This window comes from Schistocerca nitens, chromosome 8 (genome assembly GCF_023898315.1).
Source record: "Schistocerca nitens isolate TAMUIC-IGC-003100 chromosome 8, iqSchNite1.1, whole genome shotgun sequence".
Classification (NCBI taxonomy): domain Eukaryota; kingdom Metazoa; phylum Arthropoda; class Insecta; order Orthoptera; family Acrididae; genus Schistocerca; species Schistocerca nitens.
Window position 1 is genome coordinate 58158559 of NC_064621.1, and position 15245 is coordinate 58173803.

The 15245-nt window shown below is 44.7% G+C and overlaps 1 protein-coding gene across 1 annotated transcript in view; it reads right to left on the reverse strand.

The window, feature by feature from the left end:
* The window catches only part of LOC126199039 (protein white-like), a 311297-nt gene that overhangs the window by 103665 nt on the left and 192387 nt on the right, over nt 1-15245 (reverse strand). The window contains exon 8 of the mRNA XM_049935743.1: nt 6560-6733. Coding sequence (XP_049791700.1) covers nt 6560-6733 — 174 coding nt within the window. The remainder of the gene's footprint in view (nt 1-6559; nt 6734-15245) is intronic.

The window sequence follows — 15245 nt, forward strand, 5'->3', positions numbered from 1 at the left end:
AGAAATCCTGTGGCGTAAAATTTGGGGAGCGAGGTGCCCATGCGATTGGCCCTTCACCACCAATCCACTCACCTGGGAAGCGATTATCGAGAAAATATCGAACGTCCATGAGGAAATTAGGTGGTGCACCATCTTACTTGTAATAAACCATCCCACCTCGGTTTTTAAGCATATCCAGATATATGCTGGCGACCTTTTGATTTATTATCTCTTAGTGACCAGCCCATCTGAGCAAAGGTCTTGTGCCAAGAGTATATTGTAGGCCTACTTAGAGGTTCTTTAGCGTATTCGGTACGAAATTTACGTCGAACAACTGTTGCAGAGTTAGTTTCATGAAACCGAAATGCACAGCAATCACACTCCGCGCTAGTGAAAGTAGCCATTTTAACCGTGCACTTCGGTGGCGCTCCTAGTGGCGGAATGGGGTACTGATGCACTACATGAATCAACCTTGAGGCTGTTTACTACAAGATGACACATCTACCGCTTCTGTTAAGTTACCTCCATATATTTGTATATCATTCCAAACTTCTAAAGCCCTTTTCGGCTCATCTTGTACAATGATGTTCTCCAAATGCACATTCTTAGAAATTTCTTTCTCAGATTAAGGCCAGTGTTTGACACCAGTAGACTTCTGTTGGTCTCGATAGTCTTGGTTTTATATCCTCTTTTCTTTATCCGTCATGTGTTACATTGCTTCCACGGCAGACGAAGTTAAGGAATTCTGCTACCGTGCCTCCACAATTTTCATGTTAAGTTTATCGTTAACCTCGCTTCTGCTACTTCTCGTAGGTTTCGTCTTTCTTCGGTTTATTCTCATTTCATTTCCTGTAATCAGCATGATGCCCATTCCATTCGACACGTCCCTTAGTTCCTCCTCACTTTCACTGATATTAGGAACGTCGTCAGCAAATCTTATCATTAACATCCTTTCACCACGAATTTTAATTCCACTCTTGAACCTTTCATTTATTTACGGCATTACTTATTGTATGCGTAGGTTGAACAATAAGAGCCTGTCTTACCTTTTTAATTTAAGCACTTTGTCTTTGGTCTTCCATTCTTATTGTACCCCTCTTGCTTCTCGCACATGATGAATGTTATCCGTCTTTTCCTGCAGCTTAATATTACTTTTCACACGATTTTGTACATCCTGCACCAATTTACAATGTCGGGCAGATACTATGAAATTGTTTTTCTTTCATCATTATTCGCAATGTCAGAACTGCCTCGCTGGTGTCCTTACCTTTCCTGTGCGATAAGTTTAAAAACAAACATGTATGCTCAGTAGAGCGCTATGTTTCTCCAGTCGTAAACGGGACTATGCGGCTCTTGCATTCTATTCAGTCTATCAGTCGGCCTTAGTGGCCGAGCGGTTCCAGGCGCTACAGTCTGGAACCGTGTAACCGCTACGGTCGCAGGTTCGAATCCTGCCTCGGGCATGGATGTGAGTGATGCCCTTACGTTAGTCAGGTTTAAGTGGTTCTAAGTTCTAGGGGACTGCTGACCTCAGAAGTTAAGTCCCATAGTGCTCAGAGCCATTTGAACCATTTTTTTATTCAGTCTGTCAACACGCCTTGAATGGTCATCTCAGACTTTGACGGCGCTCACATTGTCATTTTACGGCGAGAACGGCTATCATTTGTCAACACAGGAAGGTCGGATGTTGAAGCGACGTCATTGCAACATTAAACGGCTATCTTGAGACAGAATTCAATGATGGTCTGTTTCGCAGTGTTCAAAACCAGCTGATGACCTATGGCTTGCATTTAACCATAGAAGAAGGCAACAGAACTTCGCATTGCTTTTCTGGTAGGTACTGGGAGACAGTAAGCGACCATCTCCATATTGTAACTCTGACATATAAGCGTTTCTCAACACTGTGGTAAACAAATAAATTAGGCAAGGCATTTGTTCTGGACCAATGACGTATAGATCTCTCCACTGTGAAGAATTTCAGTGTGTGACGAAATAGGTGGAAGGTGAATGGCCAGATGTCAAGTGTCCAACGGGCACAATGTTTGGGCAAGCGATCACCTTGTCATCATCAGCTCCGTTGACGAACTAATCGCCTAGCAGATGGTGCAGGGTTAATATCTCCACCCTTCCCCCACCCCGATTTGGCGTTCTGTATGTGGTCCATGCCTGGGTTCGGGTTTGTGTTCGGTGCTGGGACTCGTACTGCGTACAGAGTGTCAGGTTGTGGCGAGGCTGGGAAAGGGGTTGATATTTAAGGGGCTCCGGAACGCCCTATACTTGCAATGTTAAAATAACGCTTATAAATTACATCTTTCCTCACAAAGTATTTGAGGTAGGAAGTTGAACTTTTTACAGATTATTTATTGGAATATGGGCTACAACTTAACACAGGTATTTTACAAAATTTTAGTTCAGTTATTAAAGATGATTTTTTTTTTCAATTGTAATGAAAATTCACAACATTTTTTTGCTATTTTTTATTTATATATTCAAAAATATACAGTTTTTTGGAAAAAGGCTGTGTTAAATTATGCAGAAGGTACTGTGTAACATTTACTGAAAGTTTGAAACAAATATGTTTGGAAGATCCTTAGAAAACATGTAATTAGTATGAGAAAATAAAAGTTTTGGGAATCGAGCGACAAAGATTGGATTAACTTTTTAGTGCATTCCAGGTCCATAGGATGGATTATCTTCATCCTCTGCAAACTCCTCCTCCAGCTTCCTCTTGTTCCTCCTCCTGTTTACTCTTGCTTGTATCTCTAGACTCTTTACAGCCCTGTCTGCAGCCCGAAGGCGTTCCTTGTCTAAAGCAAGCATCGCTCGTACCATGTTAGAACCTATCCTCATTCCCATATTTCTAAATACCTTGCACCTTACAATGTTGCCATCATAGAAAGTCGCAACAGCATCATACACACCAAAGTGAAGTGTTTCTATTCCAACAAATACAGTCTTGGGGATTCTCGACCATATAACACTATTTACACTTTCATTGGGGTTTTGAGTTTTTGCGTGAATACACTTTTTCAACAGTTCAGGCGCTGCTAAGTCTCTGAAAATAGGTTTTATCACCTCCATTATTGCATGAGGCAGACTATGCTTATGAGTGTACACTTCACCAGTTAGCAATCCTTTGTTATATTTACACCAACTGTCTTCTTCTTTGGGACACAAGCTATGTTGGGGATTTTCATCGTCTTTATTTTTTACAGTAATAACACATACCTTTGGCTTTCCAACATTTCTCCATTTCTTAAAAGCCTTTAGAGGATGTCTAATAACTTTACTTTTACTCATTATTATACTTCAACAAAACAGAGGCTCAAGAAACAGAATTAATTACGAATATTTTCGAGATAACGACAGAGTAAATAAACATGAAACAATCGACAATCACACCAGCGATATATATTGAACCATCACAGGTTAGCCACAACACATACTTTATCTCACATCACTAAAATGTACCTGATGAACACGGACGTTAATAATAACACCATTTGACAGCAGTTTAACAGCGCCACAGTGGGTCACGCCCATGTAGAACACATTTCAAAAAAAATTTAAAAATAGTTGTAGTCTTCGGAATTGAATAAATTATATATCTATTAAAAGGTAATAGTCTGCAGATTCAGAAAACGCAAAAAAGTAAAAATTGAACTTTTCATGATTTTGACCCTTTCCGGAGCCCCTTAAGCACTGCGCCAGCTGCCAGGCAATCAGTTCGTCAAAGTACCTAACAATGGCAACATGATCACTTTCCAAATATTGTGACCGTTTTACACTTTCATCTGACCATTCCTGCATGAATTATTTCGTCATAAATTACGCTGGGAGAAACTGAAGAATCACAATCTCTCTGTGCTTTGATGATCGCCGTACAAGATTATTGAGGCACCTGATCAACATTTCAGGCGTACAATTAAATGTTGCAGAACGGAGGAGGGTCAGTCATGTCTCGGGGCATTATCATATAGGGCCTGTAGATGTCAGGCACCTCTCATCACTAATGAATGGTAAGATGATAGCTGTCCAGTATCCTGGACAGTCCTACTGTAACATACTGGCGAATTGGGTAGTCTACCGAGACGATAGTGCGGAAGAATAACGCTACTCCATCATTAACATCTTCCTCGAGAAGGCATGAGTAAAACAAATGTAATAACCTGCAGTACCGGCAGACACGATCCTGACTCAGCGCGCTCAGGAACTCGACTTATGCAGATCTAGCTAACGTAGTATATTGTTTCACTTACAGTTTTGCAGCTCAGAGCAGGTACTCGCAGTTAGTTATGACACCAGAAATGATGTGCTTAGAGTTGATCATTTTCTATGAATAACACTCGGTGGACTATTCTTCTTCTGTACATGGCACCCACCTCCCAGTCTATAGATCATACAGAAAGCATTAATTGCTATTTTGAAGATTATCTGAAGAGAAATACGAGTGTTGTCTGTGAACGTATTCTACATCTTCATCTACATACACACCCCGCAATCCACCATACGGTGCGTGGCGGAGGGTACCTCGTACACAACTAGCATCTTCTCTCCCTGTTCCACTCCCAAACAGAACGAGGGGAAAATAAATGCCTATATGCCTCTGTACGATCCCTAATCTCTCTTATCTTATCTTTGTAGTCTTTCCGCGAAATGTAAGTTGGCGGCAGTAAAATTGTACTGCAGTCAGCCTCAAATGCTGGTTCTCTAAATTTCCTCAGTAGCGATTCACGAAAAGAACGCCTCCTTTCCTCCAGAGACTCCCACCCGAGTTCCTGAAGCATTTCCGTAACACTCGCGTGATGATCAAACCCACCAGGAACAAATCTAGCAGCCCGCCTCTGAATTGCTTCTATGTCCTCCCTCAATCCGACCTGATAGGGATCCCAAACGCTCGAGCAGCACTCAAGAATAGGTCGTATTGGTGTTTTATAAGCGGTCTCCTTTACAGATGAACCACATCTTCCCAAAATTCTATCAATGAACCGAAGACGACTATCCGCCTTCCCAACAACTGCCATTACTGTTACGCCCAAATGTTTAATCGACGTGACTGTGTCAAGCGCTACACTACTAATGGAGTATTCAAACATTACGGGATTCTTTTTCCTATTCATCTGCATTAATTTACATTTATCTATATTTAGAGTTAGCTGCCATTCTTTACACCAATCACAAATCCTGTCCAAGTCATTTTGTATCCTCCTACAGTCACTCAACGACAACACATTCCCGTACACCACAGCATCATCAGCAAACAGCTGCACATTGCTATCCACCCTATCCAAAAGGTCATTTATGTAGATAGAAAACAACAGCGGACCTACCACACTTCCTTGTGGCACTCCAGATGATACCCTCACCTCCGATGAACACTCACCATCGAGGACAATTGATTAATGGACTCGTGGTTCACTGGTGTAGAAAGTATACTTTGCACTCGTGCTATCCGAAATCACATGACTGCAATGTAAATATGGTATTGATGGGATCAAGATGGCGATTGTCAGCGGCCTGCAGGATGTCAGGCATCTTACACGACTAGCGCCCGAGAGGAATAACATATTGTATGGTCTGGCTTGCAGGAATGTACAACTACGTCATCTACCTTGATTCAGAAAATACGCTTGCTTGTAGGAAGACAAGTATCTTAGACGACACTGCGGCTACTTCTGGAGCACCACGGAGAGTCAGTAAGTGACCATTGTTGCAGTTTCGCTTGACGCGACAGCAGAGAGAGGCGTCCCCAACAACAACACTCGCACATGAATGGCACCAACGTCGTCTTTTCAGACGATTTCTGGTTCTACATACAACACTTCTACGCACAACACCGAGGAGAACAAACACCGCCATGTCCCATTCATCATCCTCAAGTACCCAGCACATGTCATGGTGCTATAGAATGCTACTGGGTACATAAAAATGGCTCTGAGCACTATGGGACTTAACTTCTAAGGTCATCAGTGCCCTCGAACTTAGAACTACTTAAACCTAACTAACCTAAGGACATTACACAACCTGCGACCGTAGCTACTGGGTACACAACACGAACACTTCATGCTTTAAGGCCATTGGCTGTGCCCTATCTTCGGAGTCTCCATGACTCAGTCTTTTCACAAAATAAAACAAGAGCGAATGTTGATTGTGGTGTCCTGACCTATCTCGATACAGAGGTTGTTCGACTGCTGCCCTCACCACCACATTCTGCAGATCTCTCAACCATTGACAATATCTGGTCGTGGGTTACCTAGAGACGCCACCACTCACTGCGACTGATGAACTCTGGCACCTATTTCATGCACCATTTGTCATCCAATCTCAGGTCAAGGCTCGGATGGGTTAAAACCTTGCTGCCGAAGTTAGCAGCTCTATGTACTGACTGTCGCACTCTGTGTACAAATCGCGTACATATTTATGAACTATAGTTCCTGTTGTACTTATACGCACAATAAGTAAAATTTCGTTACCTGCAACCCCTCCTGGTGTTGCAATTTTAATGGCTAGTAGTGCAGATTTCACCTCGACCTATGTGTTGACTTGCAGAACGCTATGAAAGGTGTCGTCCTCAACGTACCATGGTCTGCAGCATGCGCATCTTGATGAGCACGGGCTCCTTGACGACGCTGAGCCAGGACCTCCACAGCACTGCACGCATCTGGCCGCACCAGCCCGTCTTGTAAGGGGAGGAGCCCCGACCTGCCGCCACCAGCGCCACAACATGCTCGTCGTCAGAGTCGTCGTTGGCGTGCTGAAAGACAACAGTAAGGAAACAACGTGCACAGTTCTTGGTCAACCACCTGTAATTCAGATACGTAATTACAAATCCTGAACCATGGACCTTGCCGTTGGTGGGGAGGCTTGCCTGCCTCAGCGATACGGATGGACATATCGTAGGTGCAACCACAACGGAGGGGTGTCAGAGTCGTCGTTGGCGTCCTGAAAGACAACAGTAAGGAAACAACGTGCACAGTTCTTGGTCAACCACCTGTAATTCAGATACGTAATTACAAATCCTGAACCATGGACCTTGCCGTTGGTGGGGAGGCTTGCCTGCCTCAGCGATACGGATGGACATATCGTAGGTGCAACCACAACGGAGGGGTGTCAGAGTCGTCGTTGGCGTGCTGAAAGACAACAATAAGGAAACAACGTGCACAGTTCTTGGTCAACCACCTGTAATTCAGATACGTAATTACAAATCCTGAACCATGGACCTTGCCGTTGGTGGGGAGGCTTGCCTGCCTCAGCGATACGGATGGACGTATCGTAGGTGCAACCACAACGGAGGGGTGTCAGAGTCGTCGTTGGCGTGCTGAAAGACAACAGTAAGGAAACAACGTGCACAGTTCTTGGTCAAGCACCTGTAATTCAGATACGTAATTACAAATCCTGAACCATGGACCTTGCCGTTGGTGGGGAGGCTTGCCTGCCTCAGCGATACGGATGGACGTATCGTAGGTGCAACCACAACGGAGGGGTGTCAGAGTCGTCGTTGGCGTGCTGAAAGACAACAGTAAGGAAACAACGTGCACAGTTCTTGGTCAACCACCTGTAATTCAGATACGTAATTACAAATCCTGAACCATGGACCTTGCCGTTGGTGGGGAGGCTTGCCTGCCTCAGCGATACGGATGGACGTATCGTAGGTGCAACCACAACGGAGGGGTGTCAGAGTCGTCGTTGGCGTGCTGAAAGACAACAGTAAGGAAACAACGTGCACAGTTCTTGGTCAACCACCTGTAATTCAGATACGTAATTACAAATCCTGAACCATGGACCTTGCCGTTGGTGGGGAGGCTTGCCTGCCTCAGCGATACGGATGGACGTATCGTAGGTGCAACCACAACGGAGGGGTGTCAGAGTCGTCGTTGGCGTGCTGAAAGACAACAGTAACGAAACAACGTGCACAGTTCTTGGTCAACCACCTGTAATTCAGATACGTAATTACAAATCCTGAACCATGGACCTTGCCGTTGGTGGGGAGGCTTGCCTGCCTCAGCGATACGGATGGACGTATCGTAGGTGCAACCACAACGGAGGGGTATCTGTTGAGAGGACAGACAAACGTGCGGTTCCTGAAGAGGGGCAGCGGCCTTTTCAGTAGTTGCAGTGGCAACAGTCTGGATGATTGACTGATCTGGCCTTGTAACACTAACCAAAACGGCCTTGCTGTGCTGGTACTGCGAACGGCTGAAAGCAAGGGGAAACTACGGCCGTAATTTTTCCCGAGGGCATGCAGATTTACTGTATGGTTAAATGATGACGGCGTCCTCTTGGGTAAAATATTCAGGAAGTAAAATAGTCCGTCACTCGGATCTCCGGGCGGGGACTACTCAGGAGGACGTCGTTATCAGGAGAAGGAAAACTGGCGTTCTACGGATCGGAGCGTGCAATGTCAGATCCCTTCATCGGGCAGGTAGATTAGAAAATTTAAAAAGGGAAATGGATAGGTTGAAGTTAGATATAGTGGGAATTAGTGGAGTTCGGTGGTAGGAGGAACAAGGTGAATACAGGGTTATAAATACAAAATCAAATAGGGGTAATGCAGGAGTAGGTTTAATAATGAATAAAAAATAGGATTGCGGGTAAGCTACTACAAACAGCATAATGAACGCATTATTGTGGCTAAGATAGACACGAAGCCCACGTCTACTACAGTAGTACACGTTTATATGCTAGCTCTGCAGGTGATGAAGAAATTGATGAAATGTATGATGATGTAAAAGAAATTATTCAGATCGTAAAGGGAGACGAAAATTTAATAGTCATGGTTGAAGTAGAGAGGACATAAAATGTAGACTGGCAATGGCAAGGAAAGCGTTTCTGAAGAAGTTAACTTCGAGTATAGATTTGTGTCAGGAAGTCGTTTATGAAAGTATTTGTATGGAGTGTAGCCATGTATGGAACTGAAACATGGACGATAAATGGTTTAGACAAAAAGAGAATGGAAGCTTTCGAAATGTGGTGCTACAGAAGAATGCATAACTAATGTGGAGGTATTCGATAGAATTGGGGAGAAGAGGAGTTTGTGGCACAACTTGACAAGAAGAAGGGACCGGTTGGTAGAACATGTTCTCAGGCATCAAGGGATCACAAATTTAGCATTGGAGGACAGCGTGGAGGGTAAAAATCTCAGAGAGAGACCAAGAGATGAATACACTATGCAGATTCAGAAGGATGTAGGTTGCAGTAAGTACTGGGAGATGAAGAAGCTTCCATAAGATAGAGTAGCATGGAGGGCTGCATCAAACCAGTCTCAGGACTGAAGACCACAACAACAACTATTACAAATCTACATCACACATCGACGTGAAGACGTCAGGATCGACAGGAAAAGCCTATACAATTCAACATCCCTGAGAAGCTAGTGAAGACGGTGAAAATGTGTGGATGGGTCAAGAGCAGCAGTGCATTTCGGAGGGGTCACATCAGAAACACTCGAGATTGAGACATGTCTCAGACAAGAGAATGCTCTCTCATGTGTTCTCTTCAATGTCTTCATACCGGTAGAGGAAGTAACAAGGGAATTTAGGCAGTAGGAGTGGGCTGTACAGATTGGTGATAATTTCAGTTCTCCCTTATATAGATGATGTAATCCCACTTACTGAATCACGCCATGGGTCGAAAAACAGCAGCTACGCACAGAAGGTGCAACTAAAGGTTAATCTAGACAAGACAGAGATCATGCAATTGAGAAGAGGACAAGAGCAGTGACAATTTCTTGAGATATAAGGCTTAAGGCTCAAATTGTTCAACGGTTCAAATACTTGTAACCTTGGTTTACCAGTGATGACTGGATAGAAATGGACATCCAGGAGAGAAGAGCAGTGGGAATGAAGTGTATGTATTCCCTCAGGGAGACGCTTAGTTCAAATTTAGTATCAGTGAACACTAAGATGAGAATTTTAACACTGTGATATGCCCAGAAATCAGTATGGCTCGGAAACCTGGAGCATGACTAAACGAAAAAAAGAAAAACTATTACTATTTGAGAGCAGAGCAATGAGAAAGATATGGAAACCGGTCTTAGATAAAGGAGAATGGAAGAGGAAAAAGAGCGAGGGACTCTACCTTTTGATGCAACAACCAACCGCCCTAAAGAAGCCGAAGAGAAGAGCAAAATAATCCAGTGGGCCTGCCTTGTACCTCGTATGCCAGAAGAAAACCAGGTGAAGAAGGCACTTTACAGAAAACCAAACAACAGACGTCGCATAGGACGACGAAGGCAGCACTGGATGCACGATCTGGTGAAGAACCTGGCAGGCCTGAGAACTGAAGACAGCTGGGAGAACCGAGCAAAAATCACAAAAGTTGGAGGCAGTTTCTGGAAGCAGCGCCCGGTCTGCAGGCCTGTGATTCCTGGATATGTATGTATTCTGTAGATGTGTAATTACATGTCTGATTAACTATAACACAAAGTACTATTCTCTTTGCATGCTAATTGCCAGAAACCGGTCATGAGATACGAGTAATGGTATAAATATTTCACTTTTCGTGCATCAGTTGCGCGTGTGAGTAGAAATGACTCGATCTGTGGATAGATGTAGATCTACTCCAAAATTTAAAGAAAAATCAATATTTTAGCTGCATTTCATATACAACACTGTGTGACTTAAGATGCACCAAGAGATCTACATCAATGACGCTAAACTTAGTCACCCCAGGAGACACATAACACCACCACTAGCCCTGATAATGGCCTGGCCTCATTTTGGCGAGGAACAGAGGCCACAATTTTTTCCAGTAGGGTATATCAAGCGGAAGCCACTCGTTGATGATCAGATACGGTAGAGCTACCATGTTGCAGGGATGGCGATGCTACGTCTCATCCACTGTTCCAAACACACCCACACATTTTCTAAGGGATTAAAATCAGTTGATTTAGCGAATCAGCAGAGGTGTAATACGTTGCCTGACAGTTCATCAAACGTGGAACGTATGCTGGCTCCTGTGTGTACGCAGATAGTTTCTTCCACAGCATGGTCATCATGAAGATCTACACTGTCCAGTCACTTTAATGTGACCACTTCTTATGTTCGACGTCAACGTGCAATGACCACTCACAGACGACAAGTGGCAGCACTAGCAGTGGAGGAAGTATAAAGCATGTTGGCGGCGGGTAGGGGCCGAAAACAGTAGTTGTCGTAATGTGGAAATGGAGCGACTTATCTGACGTCCAAATGTTCATTGGCTTTCGGGCCAAGGGTGAAAGCATTTCCGAACTGGCTAAGTTAAAAACAGTTCGCATTCTGCCTTGGTTAAAGTACATGGTTCGTGGAAAAATGGTTCTCTCCAATGGCCGTAGAGGACATGGGTGAATAAAGGCCGCGGTAGTGTATACAGGCGAACAGACGGTCAACTGTCGAGCAACTGATCGCCCAGATGAACCACGGAACTACCAACGTGTCTCCTAGACGACTGCTCAGCTAAAGTTCTTGTGTGGTCTGCACAGCAGACACCTGATTTGTGCACCCATGATGACCAAGTTGGAGTTTGCACTGCGATACCACCATAGAGGGGGCGACAGGTGGCCCTTTCAGATGAACCACGTTTTATGCACCATTGGACTGACGGGCATTGTCATGCACAGCGTGAAACCTCTGAAAGCAAACAACCTGCGACAATCGTCAGTAACGTGCAGCTGGAAGGCATTCCCTGGGCGATCTCGTCATTCTGGAAGGCACAGTGGTAAACACAAGTATGCATGCATCTTTCAGTGCTCTGTCGATCCCTATACGCAGTTTGTTTTTCCTTGGCACCTTGGCCTCTGCCAGTAGATCAATGCAACGTCTCACACGGCTCACAGTGTACGTGTGTTGTTCCAAGAGCACCAGGATAAGTTTATTGTATCGGTCCCTGGTCACCAGACTCCCTGGATTTAAGCCCAGTCGAGAACCTGTGTGACCACCTCGACCGGACCGTTCGCCCCATGGATCCTCAGCCGAGAAACCTAGCACAGCTTCCCACGGCACTGAAGTCCACGTGGCTCCACATTTCCGTTGGTACCTTCCAGAATCTCACTCTCTCTTACTGCACTTCGCGTAGAGGTCTGTGACGCAAAAGGTGGTCATTCAGTCATCTGCCAGGAGATCAAACTAATGTGACTGGACAGTGTAGAAGAATGAGCAGCAATTTGTCACCCAAATATGAACTTGAATGGTTCTAGTTCTCTGTAACCAAGAGTGACCCAGAGCCACTGTACGAGAAGCACAGCCCACAGTATTACACCACTTCCTTCCCCTCAGTGCACGCCTCGCACCATTTGAAAAAAGACAAAATCTCAATTTATCGGACCACCCTGCACGCTTCCAGTAACCTGTATCTATGTTTCTATGTTGCTGAAGTCGTGCAATTTTATGTGGCACTCTGACCAATGGCCTTTTGCGGGGTACCCCACACCAAATGTCCATTTCATGCAGCACCCTTCACAACGTTTGCTCTGTAACTAGTTGAGATGGACATTCATGCACTGACAGCAGGCCGGCCGGAGTGGCCGAGCGGTTCTAGGCGCTACAGTCCAGGTTCGAATCCTGCCTCGGGTATGGATGTGTGTGATATCCTTAGGTTAGTTAGGTTTAAGTAGTTCTAAGTTCTAGGGGACCGATGACCTCAGAAGTTAAGTCCCATAGTGCTCAGAGCCATTTTTGAACTGACAGCAGGAATTTCTCTCACGTCTGAAACCGACTGCCATTGGTCCCTACCAGCATTATTTTTATGACCACTGTTCTTACACCATGTAACATGGTAGTGAGTTGTTCACCGGCAGCCCGCATCTCGTGGTCGTGCGGTAGCGTTCTCGCTTCCCACGCCCGGGTTCCCGGGTTCGATTCCCGGCGGGGTCAGGGATTTTCTCTGCCTCGTGATGGCTGGGTGTTGTGTGCTGTCCTTAGGTTAGTTAGGTTTAAGTAGTTCTAAGTTCTAGGGGACTTATGACCACAGCAGTTGAGTCCCATGGTGCTCAGAGCCATTTGAACCATTTGTTCACCGGCCCTTGTAAGAACGCTGAAGCGTCCACGTTGGTACACCAACAGATTGGCAGCTTCATTCACTTCGTGGGCAGGTTTGAACACGAGAGCTCCTTGCTGCTATTCTGTCCCGTTTGCACACAAAATGAACTTACATCGCGGATTTTGTGCAATCGACTGGCACATACACACCATCTATGTCATAAGTCACATTAGTAGTGGGGAGTTACACAACCGCCTGGTAGCATGTGCACAAAATAACGTGGCCCCAACCTGCACAGAAGGCATGGTAGCGGAGCGGAGAACCGTAGTGCTGGAGGTTTCACTGCAAGTGGCCACCACATAGTAGGGGAACTGTAGTTCGACAGCTGAAGGCTGGGCGGAAAAAGAACAGCTAGAAAGTCTGCAAATGATTGTGTTAACAAGTAATGCCAGGACTGCCAGTAATTCGATAAGTCATCCATTTACTATCAAAAACCACACTGGGTTACAGGATTATGATAAAAATTACTAGTCAAGGAGCGACTTACTTTCACCTGAAAATGGTTCAAATGGCTCTGAGCACCATGGGACTTAACATCTGAGGTCATCGGTCCCCTAGAGCTTAGAACTACTTAAACCTAACTAACCTACGGACATCACACACATCCATGCCCGAGGCAGGATTCGAACCTGCGACCGTAAAAGTCGCGCGGTTCCGGACAGAAGAGCCTAGAAACAGTCGGTCACCGCGGCCCGCTACTTTCACCTGACTTGTAAACATTTTTTCAGTCAGAGAAGTGCCGTCAGTAGAGAGTTCTGGATAACACTTACATTTTTCTCTTGTTATCATGTTAAAATTTGCTCCTTTTGACAAAACACATTGGGATTTACTCATCTTTGCTTTACTAACATTCCAACGCAGTTGCAATTGCGGCACAACCCCGAAACAGTGTGTTATGAAACGAACAACTGAGCTCAAGTGAGGTCAAGAGGTTATGAAAAGCACATTTTACGTGTAAAGTAAACGTAAAATTTCTACACTTACGTTGTTGGAAACCCATAGTAATTCTCATTTCCCCAGCTATCGATGGCTCATATAAAAATTAGATTATTTCATTGAAGAAATCTGTAGATACTGGCACATCACAGTGGATAATAAAGTTTCATATGTTAACTGTGCAGAAAAATACTCTTCTCTTTGCATGCTATCATTTGCCAAAAACTCGCTTCATTACCTGAAACCGTTCATGAGATTCAGTTGACGTTATAAATGTTTCAATTTTCCTGTATCATTTGCGCAGGTGAGTGGAAAAGACAAACTGCGGATAGATGTAGATCTCTCCCGAAGTTAAAGAAGAATTCAATATGTTAGCTGCATTTCAGACATAGCGTGTATGATCTAACATGCACGAAACGTATATACTGAATCTCATTTTCCATTGCAATCTCTTTCAATTTCAGCTGATGGATTACTTCCAAATATCTCAGTAACTACAATAAATAAACGATAGGCAGTCCGCCATGAAGCTGACGAAAGAGACCAGAACATGCGCAGGTATTCATTATTTTTACCAAATAGTTTCTTTAGGATCGTGTGAAAAATTTCACAGTTACTTGCTTCAACACACCGCCGTTTACGGAGTACAGTTGCGCCGAAGGAGACGAAGAATGTTTCGTGCACAGCGGATGCAGTAGGTGAATGCAAACTAAAGGCGTCCTTCCCATCGGACCAAACAGATAGAGTCGCCCAGTGATGAGAACAAGAATGCGTTTCTGCGCATTGTCCAAGTTACACTACTGGCCATTAAAATTGCTACACCAAGAAGAAATGCAGATGATAAACGGATATTTATTGGACAAATATACTAGAAGTGGCATGTGATTCCATTTTCACGCAATTTGGGTGCATAGATCCTTTGAAATCAGTACCCAGAACAACCACCTCTGGCCGCAATAACGGCCTTGATAAGGCTGGGCATTGAGTCAAACAGAGCTTGGATGATGTGTACATGTACAGCTGCCCATGGAGCTTCAACACGATACCACAGTTCATCAAGAGTAGTGACTAGCGTATTGTGACGATCCAGTTGCTCGGCCACCATTGAGCAGACGTTTTCAATTGGTGAGAGATCTGGAGAATGTCCTGGCGAGGGCAGCAGTCGAACATTTTCTGTATCCAGAAAGGCCCGTACAGGACCTGCAACATGCCGTCGTGCATTACCCTGCTGAAATGTAGGGTTTCGCAGGGATCGAATGAAGGGTAGACCCACGGGACGTAACACATCTGAAATGTAACGTCCACTGTTCAAAGTG